The 24,783-nt window shown below is 48.2% G+C and overlaps 1 protein-coding gene across 2 annotated transcripts in view; it reads right to left on the reverse strand.

Annotated features, from left to right (window-relative positions):
* The window catches only part of Swt1 (Swt1 RNA endoribonuclease), a 129,331-nt gene that overhangs the window by 14,566 nt on the left and 89,982 nt on the right, over positions 1 to 24,783 (reverse strand). For both annotated transcript variants that reach the window (XM_055063928.2, XM_050166881.3), the window contains 4 exons: positions 6,855 to 7,262; positions 5,972 to 6,103; positions 4,662 to 4,761; positions 3,728 to 3,801 (listed from right to left, as the gene is read on the reverse strand). In XM_055063928.2, the coding sequence (XP_054919903.2) occupies positions 3,728 to 3,801; positions 4,662 to 4,761; positions 5,972 to 6,103; positions 6,855 to 7,262 (714 nt within the window). The remainder of the gene's footprint in view (positions 1 to 3,727; positions 3,802 to 4,661; positions 4,762 to 5,971; positions 6,104 to 6,854; positions 7,263 to 24,783) is intronic.

The raw sequence follows: 24,783 nt of genomic DNA on the forward strand, positions 1-24,783 counted from the left end.
CCGAAAATTTAGACCACCTGGGGTTCTTTAACGTGCACCTAAATCTAAGTACACAGGTATTTTCGCATTTCACCCCCATCGAAATGCGGCCGCCGTGGCCGGGATTCGATCCCGCGACCTCGTGCTCAGCAGCCTAACACCATAGCCACTGAGCAACCACGGCGGGTGGATCGTATGTTTTCCTGGATAGTACGTTTTTTTCTCATGTTCTTTTAGGATACCATAAAAGCCCACATATAATACGAGGTTTTTTTTCCCCTATTATTAGCGTCCCAAATTTCCGCCTCGTACTATATGCGGATCCGAACAAAAACTTCGGTCAGAAAGTTGGGCTTAAAGTTTTGGTTTCGTTATTGCTGCATGGGTATGGCATAGTTTATTGAGTGTGCACCTTGGCAGCACACATGCAAACTACGCTTCGCGATGTGCATCTTTTTTATTCCGCAGTGAAGGATCAAGATGTCAGGGCAACGGAAACAGTACTCTGCCGCTTTCAAGAGAAAAGTAATTTTAGCCGCACAGGACATCGGCAACAGTGTGGTCCGGAGGCAGTTTGATGTCAACGAGGAAGCCCTATTCGCATGCAGCAAAACGCGAAGAAGCTTTCATGGCCTGAAAATCTGGACATTCCTGGAAATCAAACTCGCCCTGAAGGAGTTCGTACGCCATCAGCGAGCTGCACATCTAGCTGTGAGCGTGGAGCTTATGCAGGCAAAAGCTAGTGAGCTTGCAAGAAAAAAAAATGGCTACCGAGCTCCACCTTCAAAGCGAGCAAGCACTGGATTTATCTCTACATGTGCCGTGCTGGGTTTTCCTTATGCCGCCAAACTGATTTCGCAAAAGCTGCCCGAATGGTTCAAAGAGCTGCTTGAGCTTTCCAGCACCATGTTATTTCACTGTGCCAGTCGAACTTCCAGTTAGAGCGATTCAGCAATGCTGACCAAACATTGGTTTATCTGGACACGCCGTCGCCCCTCGCCGTACATGAAAAGGGCTCTAAAAAAGTTTGTCCGGTCCACTGGCAACGAGAAGACGTGAGTTACGGTCATATTGAAGTGCGTAACAGACGGCCGCAAGCTCCTGCCCTATGTCATCTTCAAGCGAAAGACGGTGCCCAAAGGTGAGGAGCTGCCAAAAAATGCTGCCTCACTCGTATTATACGCGGATAAGACTTTTTCCATTTCGTGTTCCAAAGGTTTCACATATTATATGCGGGTTCGTATTTACGTGGGTTTTTACGGTGTGCATCAACAAGGTTCTAGTGCGTGAGAAACGCCAACATCACGTCAACGAAATTCTACAGCAGACTTATGTAGGCTGCACATTCACGCTAGTGAAACATGCTGTGCTGGCCCACTGGCAAGAGGCGGTTTGACTGAAGCTGACAGCGAAGCCACGACTAGAGAACACTGGCGGCCGGCATGCGGTAAGAACAGCCTGTGCGTTATCACAGTTGCTCAGGGCCCAATGGAAAGAGCGACCACGATAATTCTAAACCTGTTATTAGCTCGTGCTTGCCATCAGCGCCGGCGTAAAGGCACCTCAACAGAGCAAGCACACAACTGCTCTCTGCAACAGCAACTTTACTCTGACGTAATAGCCGTGGCCAGGCATGGCGCCTGGGAGAGTCCAAGTAAAGAAGGGGCAGCCAGCACTTGGTCAGTGTCGCATTCGCGTGTCTGTAGCTCACTTTTCAGGCTGCCTTTCGTTCCGCTGTGTGCAATGGGCTGCAAGTCAGGTTATACAGCTCCTGCGAGACTGTTTATCTGCTCACAAAATGGGAACACTGATCACAAAGATAAACTGACATGTCGATGAGCAGGATGGTCGAGTAAGAAGGCCCAACGATCTGGACGACAGGTCTAGCAAGTCTGATGCAGAGTGAAGTGCAATAAAAGTGTTACAATTTGCAAATAGTGCACATGCATTTTTCAAATCCTTATCGAGCTTAATGTACATTACAATTTTGCCTGTTTCAAAAAAGTTGACATAAAATTTAGCCCACATAATTTTAGCCCACATGAGTGTGTAAGGTATAGAAACAAAATGGACCAAAATAGTGGCGATACATCGAGTGGAAAATTTCCACAGTTCTAATTCCTTGGTAGGCTTCTAGAAAATTTTGAACTTTAAAATAAGAAATTAAGGCCAGCATGTAAAGCATATAGCCCGCTAAGCATAGTTTTTTGTATTCCAGGATTGTGTAGGGGCAGAGGTAAGAACAACATGGGTTAATTCTGGTCATGTGGCCCAAAGTGGTAGTGCCAGCTCATGCCTGAAGCACCGTCAGTGGGTGGTCGCCGAGAAGACTTATCAGAGAAGCAGAAGTTTTGCTTGAACTCGTAGGAAAAAGCTCTGAAGAAAAAAAGAGTGGACCACTCAGTCAAGACAGTTTCCCAACAGGGAACAGTACTATTGTATTTACACAGGTAACGAATGCATTTCTCCACTAAAGAATGGAAGCAAAGTTGGGGGTGTGTTTATGCAGGATAAATTTTATGGGAACTTTTACAAGACAGCAAAAATTGAAAAGCAAGATGGCAATTCGAAAAATGCATTACATAGCTTATCCTTGCAGTAAAATTACACATGTACTATTTGCAAACTATAACAGCATTTCTATTGCACTTCACTCCGTATCTGAACCACCAAACCTGTCGTCCTCGCAGCTACTTCTGGCCGTCTGCCGTGATCGCAAACATCCTGTTGAAGTGCTGCTTTTCGGCCCCTGTTGTTTTGAAGAGCACACTGCGTGTGCCTCTTTCCTCGACCATCCTGCTCAGTGGCATAGCAGTTTATCGGTCTAATGAGCGTTTCCGTTTTGCGAGCAGATAAATTTCATCTAGCAGAAGGCATACAAATTGACTTAGGGCCGATCACACACAGCAAAACCAAACACAGGCAGCAAAACGAGCTGGCAACAGACCGAGTGTTATCAAGTCGCTCTTTCCGTGAGGTCCCAACTGATCGTGATGATGCACAGCATGTTATTACAGCATGCTTGCCACCAGTGTTCTCTCGTCATTACTTTGCCATCAGCTTCTCAGTCATGCAACCCAGCACCCCTGCGGGTCTGCCACCACGGCCGCTAGAGTGGATGTGCAGCCTACCCAAATTACCTGTACCGTTTCGTTTATGTGGCCTTGGCGTTTCTCACATGGCATCATTATTGACTATTTCCAACACAGCGATGGACATTGAAATTGAGTGCACTTGCTTTAAACACGTGTACAAATAAAAGGTTCTAGTCATTCCAAAAACTACAGCACATCAGGATAACTCACAAACTGGATAACACACAAACTATCAATATGTTCATATCAGCAGACCTCTTCAGCTACTGAGTACAAGATCACACACACAGGCTAGAACAATGGCTGTAGTAGCGTTCTTAACCATTAGCATTGTCATAAAATTTGAGAAACGAACACTGCAATAACGCTTGCAGTTAAAGTAAACAAGCTTCCACAGCAAGATTATCAGCTGCGATTACTAACGAAGAGACCGTTAGACATCTGTGTACCAGCTGCATCGGTATCGTGTAGATACTATGTGGAGATAACTGAATGGCAGTGTCCGACGAGATGTATGCATGGGAAAAAGGGGCCGCAGCCGCATACTCCAATAATTTTTTGTCTGGAAATCCTTCAGCCCAAACTTAGTGGTACACGCAAGAATACAGTCCACGTAGAAAGCAGAGAAGGAAATATGATGCCACAAAGCTCACTTGTGACGAGGGTCCATCAGGAAGTCCAGCATTTCATCCAAGTCAACTCTCCAGGTTTTATTCGCTGGTATGCTCTGCAAAAAACGGAAAAAAAGAGATGGCAAGATCTTATGCTGTTAACAATTAATCCTTCCAAGTTTGGCTCATGCAACAGCTGTGCTTCAATGTTGTGACATTCGTTAATGTGGACAGTTTGAAATGACTGCACTCCTTGTTTATCTTGTCTGTACACCAACCCATTCAGGAAAAAAAAATAAAAAATACGCAAGAAATTTTATGCATTATGATCGAAGTGTATGTGACAGATCTCGTGCTGTGTCTGTGCTAAACAGCCTTTGTAGACACCTCACAAACAGTTTTGGCACTGACAGACACTGACATAGAAAGGAGGGTACAGGACACTACTCCGTGTGTCCTTTTACCCACCTTTTCGTGTCAGTGTGCCAGTGCAAAAACCATTTCGCAAGCCATAACCAACTCATCCAAATCGCCACTCCGACACCTAAAAGACAGCAAACGGACTGATAGTCTGCGTGCACAGCTCTGCAGTGACCCCATGTAATGTACATTTTGCAGGACCGGGACAATGCAGAGAAGTTGTCCGAGTGGTGCTCCACCGACGCTATCACGAACAACAGCCGGTCACAGAGGTGGACAATGAGAACTCGAGTGAAAAAGAATCCCTACATTATGCCAGCCTGGATTTCCACAACACTGCCAGAAATCGGTGCACACATTCACAGGGGACAATTCCTCACCGATAGAAGCCCGAGTGGACTTGTGTGTTTACGCAAGACAAGGCTAGCCGACGAAAGCACAGTCAGGCACAGAAACAGCACAAAAGAATGTGTGTAGACACCATACATAACATGCACCTTTGCACCATACAGCGAGGCAGAGTTGCAAGCTAAAAGAGCAGAAAAAAAGACCTTACCTCATGACGAAGAGTCTTCAGAAGTTCAGTGAGAGCCTCAATCAAAGCCTCCGCTAGACCGACAAGGTTGTCTCGACCTTTGTCAAGCTCGTTCAACAGGCTGCAGAGAGAATGGGCAACAGTAAAACACTCAGAAGCACTGGCATGACACAGCATCTAGTGCCATTGCACCTAAACCAGTGAAAAAGCTCTCTTTAAAGCTTCGAAGGCATTCCAAACGTACCTTCTAGAGACACGCAGAAAGCACTTGCTTCATCGTCATGTGTGCAATGCACATTTCCACATGATAACTGACCAAGACATTTTGCATATAAATGTACTTTCTGGCATAAAGTTACTGTTTGTAACCTAAGGAAACTGCACTGTACAATGTTTGCGAAACATTCAAAAACCACCACAAGAGAAAGCTGTAGCAGAAATGATTGAAATCAAAATGCAAAGTCTACACAGCAGGAACAAGAATTGTGGAATATATAGAACATATATCTCCGATCTAGATAAACAGCCCGAGAAGGTTTTAATAAGCCACATCTGCAAGTGGAACAACCAGTGCCATACGTTGTAGTACCTCAGTAGTAAACTGACACAGCACACGTTCAGGTTATGTGAAACACTCAAGGCCAGTACAATATGCACGCGCCATTTTTACTGCTCAGAGCTTTTTACTGCACAAGCTCGCTACAATACAGTTGCAATCGTTAGCAACCCTTGCTGGTTTGTACAAATTTAACACTTTCTGGTCCAAGGATTCCTGCAGGAATCTTAGTACTTTGTGACAATATCTGACATGAAGAAAAACAAACACCAAGACTAATTTTACTTGCATAGTGTTTGCACACACCCCTCTTAAAGTTCCCACAGAAAGCTATGGATTACGTTTCACTGGCACTGCCCAAAAGGCCAGAAAATAGAATAAGAACCATTTTCATTATGCAAATTCTATTGTATGAGTTTGCATAATGAAAATGCAAACTTTAGCCTCAGCAGGATAATAAGCTTCATGGTGCAACTATCGCTGGCCCATCAAAACCAGTGCCATGCAGTGCTCCTGCCCTGTGCTATTCTGTGCCCACTCACTGGACACGATGCCTTAATTCCTGTACTTCCGCTTGCACGGCACTGTATGTCAAGCCTCTGTTCAATGGGTGGTCTGGCACCCTAAATTTGACAAAACTGGTAGACAATGGATTAGAGCAGGGGTTCCCATACTTTCTGACCTTGGGGAACAGCACCTGCCTTCCCAGAGTGCGAGGTCCTGCAGAACCCAGTTTTGGAGTGCCCAGATTATACAATGGCATGGTAGCACTTACACAGTCATGTAATCTGTGACATGCACCACAAGTCGGTACACCTTGCGCACGACTGCACGGTCAATTTTGTATGCGGCTCGCACGGTGTAGGGGAACTCGTGAGTCACCTCAGTCTTGGAGCACAGAAATCCACTGCAAAAAGAGAACACATCGCCTTTCAGCTTACAGGTACAAACTTGCACACATCACTTTACGTATTCCCCTCAACACACACACAAACACGCACGCACGCAAGAAATGCTGAAACTCAAGGGTTAGAAAATTGGGATGCACATTTTTCAACATACATGACATTGTCCCACGTAGCTGCACAGAACCAAGGTAGTGTGTTTGCCGTCGCTTGGAGATACTCAGATTTCTTTCGTTCTGCCTAATTACATAATTAGTCTTAATCAACTTCTCAAATGCTATAATTAGATTAAAAGTATCAATGAGAAAATTGTACAGAGACATGAGAAACTCATGATACAGCTTTCTGTTGCTAGATATGCACAACATAAAAGTTTTTCTGAGCGTGTAAGAAGCCCGCAAATACACGTAAAATAGCCGCATGACTGGCCGTTCGAGGCACTTTGCGTGTATTCGTGGGCTTCTTTCACACCCGGAAAAACACTTATGTAGCACGTATCGAGCAACAGAAAGCTGTATCGCGAGTTTTTCATGTTGCCCTACAATTTTCCCAGTGACACTGTTCATCCAATTATAATATTTGAGAAGTTGATTACATAAAGATTATCCAATGAGGCTGAATGAAAAATAATCTGAGTATCTCCAAGCAACGCCAAACAACATTAATTTAGTTCTGTGCATCTCCATGGCATTTGCATATTTTTAATGTTTGGCTCAAGCTAGGTGGGACACCCTGTATAATGGCGTCACTGACCAGTAGTCGTTGATGACACTCCATGACTCCTGGAACAGTGCCACAGGTGGAGTGTTCTCTGGTGGGGGTGGGGGCAGTGGCAGAAGTTGCTGCCGATGCAGCTCCAGACGGCGCTTCACTGCCTCCATGGGCGGGCGCAGGGGAAACCGGTTGATGACGTGCGGACGACCGGGAGGAATGTGGGGTGGCAGTGGAGCATCAGGATTCCGCTTCCGCTCTTCTTCAGCGCGGTATTCAGCCTGGTACCGAGCCTCATTTATCGATGCCATCAGAATCACGTGTGGTGGGCGGTGTACGTAGTCCACAGTGGGCTCTTTATTAAGGTTGCCAAGAATATGGTTTATTGGCATTGAACGGCCTGGGTTGCGCAGAGGAGGGGGGCGAGGGCGAGCAGACGTTTCTTTCTTGCTGCGAACAGAGCATGGAAACATGCAATGTAGTCAAAACAAAGAGAAGTTTGTGCGGCAAAACACCGCAGTGAATTTCGGATCTATGTTCTGTTGTTGAGCTAGTACACAAAGCCTTTATAAACGGACAGCCTCCGCAGACACAGAAAGAAGCGCCGACGAGGTGATCACTTTGTACGGTCTTTCAGTGTGTGCATCCCTTTTCAATGCTCACATGAACCAAGCCACAATATTTGATTTGGATGGGCTTGTGTTCCAAGATTTTTCTGCCACCAGGCGACTCTTAACATGGCACCTTTTAGGGTATGTCTGAGCATTCCCGAATGCAAGCTTTAGCTGCTACAGAAGTTCTCGTGATAGTGTTTATTCGCCTGGCTCAATCGATTATTTCAATGCAGCACAGCTTTTTTACATTTTCAAGTTTTAGCAGGAGTCATTTTCACCACTCGTAAACACAAGTGCTGAAAAGCATTAGCATCAGAGAAGGGCATTGCTACAAAGTTGCAGCCTTTGTTAAGTCCCAGAAGTGTATGGGAAACAGTAATAGTGACAGCTAGCTTGACTTTATAAAGTTTGCAGACTGAAGAGTTTTTCTCTGAATCTTCTTCAAAATATTGCAATTCTTGTTCTAGGGTTGATAGCAGTAAGGTTGGTCTGGACTAACAAATTATTTTTAAGGGCTACATTTTTTTATGACAATGGAACGCCCGTCCTCAGTAGAGTTTATACCTGCCCCAGTTACGCCCTAAAGCATTCAGAAATTTTTTAAACAGAATTTTGCGATATGAGTAATCTCCGAAGAAACAGGAGTCCCGGCGCCAGCAACACTGAGAAGCAAGAGCTACCTCACAGATCGAGAAAGCAGAATGGTGAGTGGCTTTCGCAGGAGTCGGTGCAACTTTCATGAACCATGTGCATTTTGATTTCTTTGCCCCGTCAGAAAATAAAATGCTGCAATTAAGGTGCTGCATCTGTGGCTACAGCCAATTCTAGTGCTAGCTAGTAACAATGCGGGGCCCTATTTCGGCCAGTTCTGACAGTGCCGCAATGGCTTCAGAGAATGGGCTACAGCACGCGCCGCCCAATCTCGGAGGCCTTGGCACTACTTTACTATTCATAACCAGCAAAAATTTACCTACGCATTGCAAGTTGCAATAGAAAAGAAAAAAAGCATTGCATTTCAATATTTAAATAAGGGCGAAGAGCCGCACACACTAACAGAAGGTCACGTCATAGGGCATCCTATTTTTTTGTCAGGCTTTTGCCACATGAGCACCAAAGGTCATTCGCGATTTGCTGCAAATTAAATGTGGAACCAATTGCCAAATGCTATTGTTAGCTGAAAAGATTTCACCGACTTTGAAAACGCTGCCGAGGTGTATTTACGGGAGTTCTCAATTTAGTTTTGAAGTGCTAAGTGATATGTGCGACTTGATGTTAATTTTATGTATTTTTGATAAATGTCAGAACTGTGCTGAACATCATTCAAGTTAACATCTTATTCACTGTGAATTGACAAGTGTTAAGCTACTTTACGTACATTGACAATGTCCATATTTGTTGTAATTGTATTGTTCTCTCTGTTATGACCCTCTATGAGGGTTGACAGTATTAATAAATAAATAAATATAAATCTTCATGTAATGAGGAAAACAGTGCTAGTTTCAGTCAATACAATAAACTTTTTCAAGAGTGGTGCTATCTCAGTTCATTCTTAATGGTTGTCTGTCACTTTAAATCATGCAGAAGCCATTTAGCTTTTAGCAAAATCTTTAGCAAAATCTGGAGAACTTTTAACAATATTCAGCAAAGTAAAGAAAGCTTGCATAAAATTAATACCCAGAGAAAAACAAACTTCATATTCGAAATAAGTACCTGAATTTTCCTGCATAGAAGTTCAGCATCATAAGTCAAAGAATAAAGAATTAGAAAATTTGTTGGGCCACGAACAGGCTTCCCCGCAGGGCACACCCCTCATCACCATGTTCGAGCGTTGTAATCAGACAAGCAAGACACGAAGATCACACAGTGGCAGTCAAAATTGATGGCAATCGCGCCTTTAAAGTATCAAATGGCTCGACACTGAAAATAGATGAAATCTCAAACAGAAGCCTGTGCACCCTTCCTCTCGAGGGAGCCTTACAGTCAGTCTAGGCCACATACAAATGCCTCTACATAAGATGCACTATCTGCAATGACAACTACAGCACATGACCTCAGTAAACTGGCCATGCAGAACGTGCCATACTGCCACTGGGAGGGTGCCACAGCAAAAAAAGAAAAAAAAATTCAATGGTGATTTAGCAGTAAATGCAAGAGAAATGTGTTAGCAATGTTGCACCTCTTGGTGGTCCCAGAACCATGATTTAAACAATGCTCGCTACATTTCAAAGTGTTGCTCATGAGCTCACTCGACACATGTCCTGTCCCTAACAAGAAGCTAAGTGCAACTGATGCTGGTCCAGAGCAGACCACTCGGGCATGTGCACACAGCCACGTGCTCTTCTAAGCTCTCCTATCCAATATCTACCTCTACCACATAACCAGCTTCCCACACTGCTTTTTTCCACTTCGACACTCCTAAAGGTAACGCATTAAAAGAAAGGGAGGCAGGGCTCGTGATGTAAACTTGATGTGGTCCCTCAGCTTCGGTATGGGAGAAGGCAGGGAAGAAATGTCTGCTTTCTGATGCTTGTCAAAATGGATGGAGAGTATGATGGCAGTGAAGCTTGCCTACTGGCAGCATACAACACTGCATTACAATTTCTTCCATCTCTGATAATGAGCAGATTAGAAAAATTGTTGCTTTAAAATATGTCTTGATGGCGCTTTACAACTTTCACCGTATAATCTAAACTTTCAACGAGGCCTGCTGAGGGGCCCTTTAAAACGAAGACATTCATTCGCACTCAACTCCACTTACATACCTCTGCACCCAAAATTTTACAACTCTGCACCCCAATCTAGGTGTGGAGTAGAGGTGCAAACAGTGACATTACATTCAGCTGGCATTTCTCAATGCATAAAAAGATCATGTGCAAGGTAGTTCGTCTCTTCACAGCATACCCAGCACTCTTGAATATGGCCTGTTTGTATATCCATTCTTTACGCAAACAAGGCACACCAACATCAACAACTTTTAAGGTAATTGGCTAACAATACGTTGGTCTCATCCACCTATGACATGCTCAAGTACTGCTATCTATGCCGCAGCATAGCAGAACACATCACTATGGAAACAGTACCCATCTGACGGGCATGCGAAGGGGTGCACATGCCACGTTTTACAAGCAGAACTCCATACTCAGACTTTTTCTTAAACAACTGCATTCGACTATACATGTAAAATCTAACATCAACATTCCAGCACACTACCAACAACAGCGCCCATATGTTTTACAATAGCCACTGGCACATTGTGCATCAGTGAGGGCACGATGAGTGTGTACTGCAAAATTTAGGTGGCTTTCTTGTGGCTGCAATCATCTTGCCAAGGTCATCAGTCATGGTTGCTACATACAACCTCTATATCCCAGGCACAGTCTACTTGAGAGATGAAGCCAGCCATGTCACAGGCTCATTTGCATCTCTTCATGAAGAGACTTGGCACAACACTGTAGGCTATGCAGTGTTATGTTGCTATAACACACATGAGTTCTATAAACACGTACAGGAGACAAGGAACTGCCTGAAGACAAACTCTGAACACTATGTAGACAAGTAAAGCCAAGCCTACATGGCTGATTGCAAGACACTAGCAGCTAAAATTTGGACTTTTCCCTAGACACATTTGGACTTTGCATTCGGAGCATGTCAGAGGTTGTGGCCCTCTGGCAAGATTCCTTTATTCACTTCCACTCCACAAGCATTTAAGAGATATCTGCAGATAGATGCCACCCAGTTTTAACAATGAAATTTTCCACTCATACGAGATGAAGTGCCACTTAGGTTAGTATAGACTGCTTTACTAGCACAGGAAAGACTTTGGCAAGCTCAGTGCTTGAAAATTTATGACAACTGTTCACAATGTTTCATGTCTGACCACAGCCAATGTAATCAGTGCTGCACAGCTATCCCGAGGCACATTACTTGCAACTGAGGGTCAACTGCATGCGATAGCACACTCGCAGCTATGAACAGTTGCAACCATAGCCTAAACAAAGCTTTAGTGCAGCCAGTTCTTAAATCTTGCCTGCAGCCTCAACTGAATTCGTCGCTACATCCAAGGTCACAGACTGCACCAACATTTTTAACTTTCTAAGCAACATCAGTATGCCCAGTGAAAAACAAAGGCCTGTATGCAAAGGCTGATGCTCACTGTGAAACTAGCACACAAGCATTGGCACTTGCTTAAACCTACAAGGCACTGTGTATACAGTTGTGTACGGCAACAGCAAAACCATTGACGAAAATAATGCCATTTAAAAAGTGTTGCATACATCTTGAAACACTTCCGATTGGAATTGTGCTACTATTTTTAATAAAATGCGGAAAATGTCAATAAAACAAGAGGGAAGGTAGTCGAGTGGTTTCACTTCTTTCAGTTTTTTTAGAATGTGCTGCACCAAGCGCAATTTTTCCAGTGACTGGACAGGAGCTTTTTCAAGTCTACTAGGCATGAAATAGTTTATGTCCTCGTATGTGGTGTTCCTGTAGCGAGTTTTTGCATGGAGTCCACATTCTGTAACTATGACAAAACTCGGTAAAGAATTGAAAATTCTCACTCTATTCTGCAGCTGTAAGGAATGAGGTGAAATTAAGTTAGATCAACACAATTAGCGCCTTAAAGTACAGTTGAAGGAGAAACGCCAGCTGACCCCCGCTGACTAATAATGGTTGCGTGCATGAATGCGCACAAGTTCCTTGTGCCGCTACAGTTCACGACCAATAAGCATGCTTCGCCGGCCTCGACAAGTGTCCAGTCACTGCAGTAGGCGACGCGGCTGGTTCAACGGTACGCAAACCTCCCGAGAAAACGAGTCGCCGTACCGCGACGCAAATAAACCTTACTTTTCAGATAAAGCCAAGGAAGTACTGCGACAGATCGCGTGGTGCGCAGTGCCGACGTGGTTAGAACGGCGTAATATACATAAATGAAAGTCACAGCACCGACACGAGCACGACCGCCTGGTAGCAGTCGTGCGGCTGCGATAAGCGCCAGCATGCCCAGACTGTCGGAGCGACAGCTAAGATCGGAAGGCCCGAAGACACGATCGCGGGGAGTCTGGAAATTAACAATTCACGAGAAAAGGCCGCGAAGCTTGACGTTGCGTTCCGTCGAGTTCGGAACTTAATGATCCCCGTGTACTAATTTACAGCGTAAGAGTAGCAACGCAAGAGAAAATGTAGTTGAGGCAAACGGCGGCACCTTTTAAACGCAATCAGAGCCATGAACGCGATGGCGCGTTCAGTGGGAACGTGTGTGGCTCGAACGGTTGTGGGTCCTGGCGCCCTCGGCTCGCGCCTTGAATGAAACGTAAGCGTTTAATTATCCAAGGCGGCGTTTGCGCAAAAAATTCGATCCCATAACGAGAGATTACGATTGCACTAAAGTAATAAACCGAAAGATCAATTTTCAACCCTTCTGCAAAATGGCCGGCGGCTACACAGCGATGCGCACTCGCCTCGCGCCATCAAGGAAACATTGGTTAGCGGTTCATGATCGAGGACAAGGCTGCGCTTCGACGAAAACACGATCGCATGACGTGTGATCACGATCTTGTTATTCGAAGCTCGACATAAGAGTGGCTCGCAATGGTCGCGACCCGGACGATCAACTTCGCAACGCCGGTCAACCTTTAAAAACGGAGGACGCATCCTCGAACGTGCTTTGCGACTTCCAGACATTTAATTCGAGCAGCAGCGGCGAAGCTCGTGACAAACGCAATATAGGGTGTATAAATAAGTGCACGAACGAAGATCCATCAGAGCTACCGCGACTATGCGTCGACCGATGCCGAGCGTCCCATTAGAACAAGGAGCAGACGCGATGGCGACCATACCTGACGTCGGGTTGCTTGGGACGCTCTTCTCCGTCCATGACAAACGGGCCAGGGGACCAAAACGCTAAGGAAGCTACGACGGCTACCGGTACACTTCACCTTCCAGGGAAGAACGACGGCTCTAGCACAACCACTCCGAATCGCCGAGAATGTCAGCAGCGAAAACAGCTATCTGCGAACAGACCTCACCGAGCTCGAGCTAATTGCTTCGGTTACCAGCTAGCCAATCCGGCTATTCACATGCAAAGATAGCGACCAATGGGGAACGGCGCACAGCACCGATTCGAGGAAACCTTAGCGCTGACGTGGCACAGATAGCGCGAACAGAGCCGAGGCCCGATCATTGGCCGAACGAACCCAGCACAGTGCCGGTTGATTGAACTATAGCGAATGCTGTGTCACGCTTATAACGCGTAAGCTGGTGCAAGCCATGTATGAAGGAAATAGGAGGAAGCATGCCGCAACGCGATTGAAGCCGATGTGGCGGCACAACGCTTGGTCAAAACGTCAGAGCGCGCGGTAGGTTTTAATACTCCCAGTAGTTTTTTTTTCTCGATACACATTTGAAACCATTTGAAACAAACAAAAACATGGCTACCACAGCGGCACTTTCGCTTACCGCTGCGCTCAAGTTTCTGGATTGTGGCATCGAATCGCGGTGTTGCGATATGCGTGTCCGTTGGGTGAGCCGCATCAGATCAATGGAAGTTAATCGGAAGTGTTGGAAGTTGAAGGCAAATGTTGCAGGCCTCTCCGAAAGGTGCGCGGCGTTGCTACACCGCCGAGTGCTTCTTGCGGTAAGAGTGCGCTGCGGTTTGTGTTGCAGTAAATTGCATAGTAATGTCTTGGCATTTCAGAAGCTAAGCACGCATATCCTTCACTTATAAAGGGAGGCTAAAAATGTTTGGGAACTGGTCAGTTCTCGTGTGAGGGTTAAAGCGAAGTTTATGAGTTGGGGGTGCACCTTTCTCTTTCGTTCGCCGATACATTTTACGTTTTACCCGCCGTGGTTGCTTAGTGGTTATGGTGTTGGGCTGCTAAGCACGAGATCGCGAGATCGAATCCCGACCACGGCGGCCGCATTTCGACGGGGGCGAAATGTGAAAGCACCGGTGTACTAGATTTAGGTGCACGTTAGTGGCCCAAATTATTCCGGAGTCCTACACTATAGCGTGCTTCATAATGAGATTGTGGTTTTGGCACGTAAAGCCCCATAATTTTTTGTAATAAGATCGTATACGTCCGATGAACTACTACTTGCTCGTGCTCGCAGCAGGTTCAGTGCTTAACATAGCGGAGACCGCATGATCTGGCCGTATATTGGTCTCAAACTCCAACAAAGCTGGAACAAGCGTTGTTTGCAATTGCTGCTGCTTTTCTTGGGAGCAGATAAATTGACAACATACCGCGTTTCACAAGAAAACAGCATAGCACGTACGTAGCATATGCAATTTTCACCGTTTGTTGCGGTAGTCAGTCATCCGAGGTCCGAGACACATGGTCGTACGACCATTCGCATCGGCAGCCGCACTCAACAGGTTCTCAACCAAATCCGGCGCGCGTGCGATTCGGCGGCGCGCGTGCGATTCGGCGCCGCGCGGCGACTTGTGCGACTGAAGCATCGGTCGGACGACCGCAGCCAATGACAGCGCCGGTAGCGTCAACATCATGGCCACGTGGTAGACCCGGCGGGGCGGGGCCGGCGAGCGGGCGCCTCGCCGCTCCGATCATGTCTGTTCCTTTTTTTTCTCTCTCACTCCCTGGTCGAAACGCGGGCCTCTTTCGCCGCTGACATAATTTGTTTCACACGAAATAACTTCTAGAATAAAGTACCCTCGAAAGAGTGCATGTTATAAAACGTTGTGCGAAATAGTAAATCGTTGGCATGATTTCTACTCGGACGCGGTGAGCGCAGACGCGCCAGCAATCTATCGCAACTTTCACGGCCTATAGGGGGCGCCACCTTAAATCCAACATGGCTGTCCGAGAGATTAAGAACTAGAGCAGTCGGTGCAGTGCTGCGGTCGTCTTGCTCAGTGGCATGTTGTTTCGCGTCGTCATGTTTAAATCTCTCTTCAATTTACACGCCCGCTGTCGTTAGCCTGCGTAGTGGCTCATATTGGGCGAGCAGAACTCTGGATTCGAAGCCTGCATGAAGGCGAGGAAGTCCTAAACACTGGTGATCTTGTGTGTTGCGGCATAAAAGCGTGCACGTCGACGTCCGTGACTGTTGAAAGCCTTTGCATACAAACTTCGCGGCTTCGAAGCAAACCACACGAGCTGTGGTTTCAGTTTTGCCGCGACGGTGTTATTAATTGAAGTGAGCGTGCTTTCTATTTGCTATTCTATTAATTTGACCTCTTTGAACGGGTACCATGAACTTTTATACGGTGTGGTGCTCTCTGCAAGTTGTTACTTAGACCGCTTGAATAAGCCGCCGTGCCGAGAAAAAAGAAACCTTCCTGGTGTCGCGCGACCGAAGTCCTTTACATCGACGGCGTGAAAAGCAGCGTTTCGTGTGCGAAAATGTGTCTAGTTATGCCTGCCTGTGTTCGCAAAGCTGGATGTTGAACACGAGAAGTAAACAAAAAACCATATCTGACCACTTTTGCGAGCTAATACGATAACCATTCACCCTTGTAATTTGGTTATTGCGCTTTATGCGTGCTGTGCAAGCTACACTCTTGCGGTAGTTTTACATCCTGCGTGAGTCCTACCGCGTCTTGAGCAATACATAGCCGATATTTACGGGTCCGCGGCAATGCTCGCTTCATTCTTCCAGTTATCTTTATAAAATAATATGCACGCAGATCAGCTGGGGTTTCGCGACGCGAACACTGCACAGTAGTTTAACGTTTGTTGGACTAGGATTTGTTACCTTACGAGTGCAGTCATGCGCGCCTGTGCACACGTTACAGCCGCGCATCGAAGTGGCAGACGAGGTACGAATTCCAGGTCCCTCTACGCCTGCGTCACTTTGCTTCGATGCACAAATGAGAAACTAATCTCTGTATTCCAAAATGGTGGAATGTCAAGCCGGCGTCGCAGAGCACGAATGCATGAACGAGAACAAGAAATTTTGAAGCAGGTACAAGGCTTCACGGAGAATGTTTGCGATCCAACGTAGCCGCAAAGGCGTGAGTGGCAAGAACGCAAGCATCAATCACCCTACAACACATTTCAGTTGCGCATTATTTCTTTCCCTGCACGTAATATAGAGCTATCTCTGTCTTTATGGAGGTGCGTCTATTCGCGATTTCAAGTGCTCGGAATCGTCACTCATCTGTCGTATTCCAAAAAAAGTCCTCCGGCATGAAGTGCGCACTGCAAACCTTCATCGCTTCTGTGACAGCTTTGCCAATCCGCAGCTTTATAATCAATTTCTTCCACATGGACGCAGCCGGTGGGAATGAGTGAAGGCTCACCTCACCGCATAACTACCTCTCGGCACCCATTGCGGCACGCAGCAAATACGGTTACTTCTATGTTTGCTCATTCTGAGCATGTTAAGTGTCCTTCAGTATCCCACGGGAGCTTTGAACGCGTTAAAACATCAACCAAAAGTGAAGGAAAAGCGTACACAACACCAATACGCCACCCGAACGGGCGGCAGCCAGCGGCGAGTATAATCTTTCGATTGTTTCCGGCCGCCGCCGCACGACGGCGCCACCGTACGTGAAAGTTGCGATGCCTGACTGGCGTGTTTACTCATCGCTACTAACGGCACCGGGGAAACTAACCGTATTTTCACTTAAGAGAAACAAATGTTCAGGCATTGATTGTGCTGACGAATTTAGGCGCTTTATTACGAGCTGCGGACGCATCGCAAAGACCCTCGGCCCAGGATAGACCGCCGGCGAGCTAGGCCTACATCGTGTCCCAGCTCGCCTGGCATGCTCGTTCGCTTCTGTCAGCGCCAATGAAATCAAATGTGCTGCACTTTAAGCGTGACATAACTGTGTACACGTTGTGCCGACTAACCTAGGCGGTTCGTTATACGAGCTGCAAGCGATCGAGTCACAAGCGCCACCGGTGTCGGATTCGATGGCCCAGCGAGCTATGCCTGCCGGCTCCTGGCCATCGGCGGCTGTCAACGGATCCGATACTGCTAACGTGACCTTGCGGAAACACGTCTACAGTGCTCGCATAGACGTGTTTATATTGTCATCGTTTGTTTCCAACAAGATAGCTGTGCAAATGCGGTTGCTTTCACTTTCTGTTCGAAGTTACACAGCATTCCGAACTTCCACGCAGGGGTTCTGGGCGGAGCTACCCACCGCTCGCTAATTCGTACCATGTGTCCCGAATCACCGCATGCGGCAAGTCGCACACGACGCGCCGTACGACAGATCGCACGGAAAATCGCACTATGTGTCCTCCGCTCCCGCAATGCGATCAATCGTATGCATGCAAGCCCTCATGCGTAAGATGCCACTGATCCAGCGACAATGCAAATCAATACAGTTCGAATAACAGGGCAGGGCAAAGTACACACGGGCAAAACCTCGGTCAAAAACATGAACACATATCGCTTATTATCGCTCACTACGGTCTGTTTACTCCGCCCTAAGTATTGGCCTCGAGCTCCACCACTGGAAAAGCTGGCGCCACCGTCGGCGTGACGTGCTATTAGGGATCACGCGGACATGGCCGCCGCGTCGGCTGCATCGGGAGCGCCGAAGCGAGCTGAAAACGAGAGTAAATTCCCTCGTACGCTGCGGTCCTCATTTGGTGGCGAGATTTTCCCGCTTCGAGTGTCATTTACAACGCTTGAAAGCACTACAATAGGTAGTGGCTGCCTTGGAAGGCGCGCAACATGGTAGACTACTGCTCGGTGCCGCAGTGCCGGACGTACGCAACGGAGCCCGGTGTCAGCCTTATTCACACGTAGCCGCAGGACAAGAAGCTGCGTGAAGCTTGGCTCGCGAAACATGAAACCGACAAGCAGTCATCGGCTACAAGCACAGACGCGAGGAATATTTCTGCTACGGCGCCGGGTCTGCGATGTTCGGAAAACGTGCACTGAGACGCTCGCCCGAGTCCGCTGCCCGACTAATGTCATGACGGTTTGGTCTATGAACTTGTCGATGCTATAGATAGTGGCAAGTTCACTGGAGTGGAAAGGGAGCGGTAAGAAGCACATTAAAAAAAGCATGGCATATGGTCATGTTTGTGTTATGAATTAATGCACTGGATTACAAAAAAGCAGCGGGAAATCGCAAGCTGAGAACACCGATAAACATACAGTGGGACGCAACTCGAGAAATAATATTGAAACGTCCAAGAATTTAGAAGAAAAAAAAAAGATTGAATCGTCGCGACGGCACATTACAGTCCCTGTAGGCGTCGAAATCTCTACAATGAAATTATTTTTGAACAGCTCTAATAGCACCCACGCAACAATGGTTGCTTTTATACTGTCAAATACTCATATTCTGAGGCCTAAAGCTCATGGTACGGTGCGAAAACGCGCACGCGGCGAAAGCGAAACAGTGCGCGGACAAGCATGCAGACGCGCAGCCGGTCGCTGCGAATCTGTGCGATCGCTGCGCTGAGGCTTCAGTCTATTACGCTCCATTTAGTTATACAAACACTATAAGAACATATTTCACATAGTTTGCTCTCAGCGTTTACCTACCTTTCACGCAAGAAGCCGGTTCGGGAGACTCCATCGCGGCGACCGCGCGCAGTGGCATTCATTGTACGTATTCGGTAAAGAGAGCGTCTGTAAACGATTCTGTACTTTCAGTTTGCCCAAGATTATTATTTATACAGTAAAATACGTCTCTCGTTTCGTAAGTATTTACAGAAATGTCCGGGAGAGCTCGTGCGTGGTATTTTCAGTGAGCCCTAGCTGACAGCAAAACCTATGAGGAGCGCGCCGCGTGATCCTTCATACTACGCCAGCGAGGCGCTTCCGATAGATGGCGACTCCGTAACTCCTCGCCGCCAATACCTGTAGCCTAAAAGCGCTGACGTTGAATTGTGAACCTGTCACAACTCGCACAAAGTGCCTTGCAGGAAACGTGCAGTGCCTTGCAGTGGAACAAGCATTCAGAGATACAGGCAGAGCAGCCGAGCAGGCCTCGATCTGAGCAGCTAGCAGCTGCCGTCCGAGCGCGCACCGAATAAAAACTACCGGCAATCAAACGTCTCGGCAAATCGAGAATTTCCTCCGTGATATCGACGCGAGAGGCGACGTGTTGGGCCACCACTGCCGCTTCACGGAGCGTTCGCTTGCAAAGGCTGGCTGCGTGACGTAATGCTCCCTCCTATCTTTTTTTTTCTCTAGATAGCCCCTTTTCGGTGGAAATAAAAGTTCATTCATTCATTCAGTGGTGCAAGCAGTTCGTGACTTGGAAGTACTGGGCTCGCAGCGTTACAGAAAGAAAACGCGGGCAAGATGATTATTGTTGTGGAACAAGATACGACCCAAAGGGTGTGGACCTTTTAGGAGTGCAGATCAGAACTTTCATGATTACGTATCGACTTCCGGATAAACTTGTACACCATGATCATCCGTCTGTTTATGGTGTTACACGATACGCTCCGTACAGTCGAGCATGCAGTCGAGTTTGCGGCTACTCTGGCGCCATCTGCTGCAGCGATGCGACAGTACTGGGAAGGAGACTCTGCGGCTCGATCGACGCGTATACTACTTCACGCGCACTTCGCGTCGGGCACGGTCGGGGCCGTTAATTATCCCTCCCCCATGACCTCCCCTTTTTCTTCGGATACGTCTTGCGACAGTGCAATGGCATGCGCTCCATGGACAAGCGTAGAAATTACGGAGGTGCGAAAAAGAACAAGTGGAACCGGCGATACTGCATGTTGCGTAAGAGAGAGACAGCCACGAACGCCAGCCCGGGATAAATTGGTGAATTGGCCAGCGGTCATGGCCGGGTCAGCTGCGCAACATTTAAATGGACATTTGTCACGTCTGTGCTTATTTGACGACTGCTTAGTGTAGTCTTAGCGTTTCATATGATCAGGATAACACTGGCGTGTGGGATGGGCAATATTTTACGCCGAGGAAGCTTATCTTATTCTGGCGAGCGCTAATTCATAGACGATACTCGTTTCGGCTGCTGGCGTCAGAGGCGCAGTTTCACATGGTGGGATTTTTCTTGCGACTTTACATTTGCGAAATTGCCTTGCAAAAGCAAAGCGTATATGCATGCAAACGAATTCGCAAGCGAAATCAGACCTTGTGAAAAGGGCACAATGAACCTCGATCATTGTACGTGATGAAAAACGTATATTCGCGTCATAAATTCTGATCTCGTAGTTAATAAATCTCATTGTTCAGCTGCAGATGGCTTCGAATGGGTCCCAAATTAAATTATGGGGTTTTACGTGCCAAAACCACTTTCTGATTATGAGGCACGCCGTAGTGGAGGACTCCAGAAATTTTGACCACCTGGGGTTCTTTAATGTGCACCTAAATCTAAGTACACGGGTGTTTTCGCATTTCGCCCCATCGAAACGTGGCCGGGGTTCGATCCCGCGACCTCGTGTTAGCAGCCCAACACCATAGCCACTGAGCAACCACGGCGGGTTAGGGTCCCAAATTAATCAACCAGGATATGTACAAATCATTTCGTCAATGGAGAAAAAAGCACAATCGAAAGTCATCCCGACAACAACCCGACACTTTTTCTGGACGTTTACAAACTGCGTCAAGCTGACGAGAATTTGAAAAATAAAATGACCCGACATATAAGGGCTCGTTTATCTCACATGCCGCGAAGCGACTCGTAGTTGCGCCGATTACGTCGGCAAGTAGGTTAGATTATGGGGTTTTACGTGCCAAAACCACTTTCTGATTATGAGGCACGCCGTAGTGGAGGACTCCGGAAATTTCGACCACCTGGGGTTCTTTAAGGCCGATCCACACGACGGACCAAGTACGCGGGCCGCTCGGTCACGTGATGCGACGTCACGGCCTGCCGCGGTCCGATCCGGCGCAGAGCACATCCACACGGCGGACCGCCATAGCAGACGGCAGAGCAGACCAACCAGCTACACTCTCGGCCAGAGTGTTATCATGGTTATCGTTCCTGCTTGAGCCCCACAAAGCCGGGAACTGTTCAACGAGGGATACAAAATAAAAGACCTCCTTGTCACTCCAAGAGGACATGGTGTTTAAAAATATATATCTGCTGCACGCACGCGTAGGCGGAACGGCGGACATGAAACGACTGGCTTGACTGGCTTTTGCTGAGCCGAAAACTAGATTGGATTTGGCTGAAGACACTCTGTTGCCGGACAACATTCGTTGGCTAAGCCAGAATCGCTCCGGTTTGCATGCGGTCCGCCGCCAAAACGGAAGTGGGAAAAGCCTCTGCGATTTGTTGGACCGCGAGGGCCGCGGTCTTGCGCGGGCCAACGGCGGTACGCACGAACTGGTGACGTCCTATCACGTGATGCGCGGACCGCGGTCCAAAAGAGCAATTTGGTCCGTCGTGTGGATCGGCCTTTAACGTGCACCTAAACCTAAGTACACGGGTGTTTTCGCATTTCGCCCCCATCGAAATGCGGCCGCCGTGGCCGGGATTCGATCCCGCGACCTCGTAATCAGCAGCCCGACACCATAGCCACAGAGCAACCACGGCGGGTCGGCAAGTAGGTCCTGCGGTCCTGTGTTCAGCAGTGAGACACGACAGACCGCTTACAACTGCTTCAAAACCGCAAAATCTTGTTTGGCGCCGTGCCAGACGACAAAGCATAGAACGTTAGAGTACCGCGTGGTTCCACACAATCAAGATCGCGCGCGACCGGATCACATTTCTCAAGTTCGATCAAGCATTGCCACTGCTGCACGGTCTAACAATTCGAATGGAGTTTAGCTCACTCGGCATGACGCGTGCTCGCGCATGCACGCGAGCTTGCGCGCGTCCGCAAGCGTACGTGTCCTCTGGGCTTAACACCACACGCATGCGCAGACGGTGAGGCACTGCTCGTACGCGTCGAAACGCGGCGCGATCTCGGGGAACAGCTGCTCTCTGTCATCGCGCGCTTGAGTTGCCTCGCGTCGGCGCGCCTGGCTAGTGTTGTATCTAGAGGACAATCCCAATTGCTGTCCCCCAGATATTGGACCTTGCCGTTGAGTGTGGGAGTTGGCCGAAGTTGAGGACTTTGAAATGAGAACTGGAGGTTTATTTACATTATTTACAGTAAAGATACAAAGAAATTAACAGTAATAACGTCATTGATGGCCGGCAGCAAGTCGGACGCTGAAGCCCGTGGTTCTTGCCACGAGCCGCGGTTCATGCCCGACAGAGATGAATGAAGGAATGCTCTTGCTGCTCCTGGTCTCTGGCTTTTAACCCCTCCGGTGTCTCGAGGTCACGTCATTTTCGGCCAATGGGCCAATTTCGGCCAATGGCCAGTGCGAGTGTAAGTCACATTTGGCTCAGAGGGTCGCTCCATTGGCTCCACTTGTCCCAGCGATTACTTGTCTCCGGTATTGCCTTCCTGGTCTGCAACTGCCGTCACAAAGGCGGACGAGGGGGTTGCTCCCAGGGCTTCACGGTGTATTACAGCCGTCGTTGCCTCGCGGCTTGCAAGCGCCGTCACACTAGGCGGATAAGGGTTCCGAGGGCTTCACCGCGACTTACAGCCGTCGTTGCCTCCGGGTTTGCAAGCGCTCAGCGGGGGGAGGCGGTTTGTTCTCGAGCGACCTTTCAGAGCCGCAAAGCATCTTTGCTCGGGACCCAGGGTTACCTGGAACCGTGCCAGGCTCTTGTTTCATTTTCAGGAAGAGTCAAGCAGTGGGACAATAGCTCCACATAAAGGCACACGAGGAGGGGGACGCCAACTTGTTTGGACGCGCTGCGCCTCGGGAACGTGGTAGATGTGCTTCTGCGCTCCTTAATTAGGTGTGACGGCGATTCAAAGTGGTCCGGTGAACTCGAAGGAGGCTCAGGAAAAGGTCCCGTATCTAACACTAGGCAGCTACGGCGCGGTACACTAGGCAGCTACGGCGCGGTGCGTTCAACTCTCAGTGAAGCAGATTTATATCAAGGAAGTGGTTCTTTCCTTTTTGCGCTGCTCTAACAGCTATAAAAAATATAACAATTACGTTTATAGATATTGGAGCATTTTGAAACACTGTCGGTAGCAAAGTACGAAGCGGCGCTTGCCAAGGCGTCTATCAGTGAGCCCACTGAACGCGTGCTGTCGCGCGCATGTAAGCTCGTCTTTGTGGATGCAAACCACCATTCCTCGCGAGGCGCGTAGACGAGAGCTCGCGCGCTTCCGCAAGCGTGCGTGTGGTCTGGGCTTTACAGCGCCTTTAGCGTGCTTGATCACGCTACCTCGAGCGGTAAAATCAGATGGACCCGGAAACACCACGCCAAGTACTAATTCGTCCTGCTCTGGCGGCGGTTGCGCCATATGTCGCTATCTTGAAAGCAATCTGCGATGGGGGAGAGTGCGCCAAGTGCCGATAGGTTAGTGGACGCTGCGAGAGCGCTCGCTGCTTAGTTCGCGTTGAAGCGAGAGACGCATGCAGCGCGAAAGGCAATTCGTTCGCTGCTGCTACCGCCGCCACGCTTACCAACGCCAGCCTTCTTGACTGCGAATGTGCGGAGTCATCGAGTGAGATACGTTCACGTTTGCTTGGGTGCGCATGACACCGTGCTTGTTAATTTAGTTACTAAGCGAATGCTTACGAGATTATGCGGCCGATAAAACCACTATCTTTACTTCGCATAGCTGTCTCATAATTGGCTATCGCAATCGCTGCTTCGCCTTTCGGGGGGAAACTGCGACTTTTCTTTTATTGCACATTGCACACTAAAGGAAAAAAAAAACGTGGGGTGCAGCCATCCCAAAACTAGACGGCGAGTTATGAGGCACGTCGTAACGTATATAGCTCCGTATTAACTTTGACCACTCGGGGAGTTATTTAGCGTGCTCCCGTATAGCACGTAACGCGAACGAGCGTTACACTGCATTCCGCCTCCATGGATCGGAATGCGCTCACCGCAGCGGAGAATCGAACCGGCGACCTAGTGCTCGGCATGCAGCGCAACGCCATGGCGCTTGACAAACCGCGAGCGCACACGTCGAGCCTCCGGCGACGCTGTGCTATACATACACACGCACTCGGGCCATGCATGGCGACCGAAGTGCCGAAGCATTTCGGCTTCAACGACAGCCACAGATTGGCCCCGCGTTGAAGCAGGTGCTGAACTTCGCAAAGTATACTCACGTTTCTTTGTCTTCTTCGGCCATCGAAAGGCCAAATGCTTCTTCTGCCGGTCGCCGGCCTGCGGTACACAGCGGCGAGCACACGAGCTCCGAATGGTCGCCGTCCGCACCGTTGCCGGGGCAACGACAGCACTTTTCCAGTGGCATGGATGGCGTTGGAAGAACGAAGACGCGCTTATCCGAATCACGCAGCCAACCGGCCGCTCGTTGCGCGGTCGAGTGTGGCCGAAGAGGTTGATGCGACGCGCGCCGGTATTTTCACCCGCAGCGCCGACTCTTATCACTCATCGAATATGGGGGTCT

This window comes from Dermacentor andersoni, chromosome 1, assembly GCF_023375885.2.
Source record: "Dermacentor andersoni chromosome 1, qqDerAnde1_hic_scaffold, whole genome shotgun sequence".
In the NCBI taxonomy this organism is placed as follows: domain Eukaryota; kingdom Metazoa; phylum Arthropoda; class Arachnida; order Ixodida; family Ixodidae; genus Dermacentor; species Dermacentor andersoni.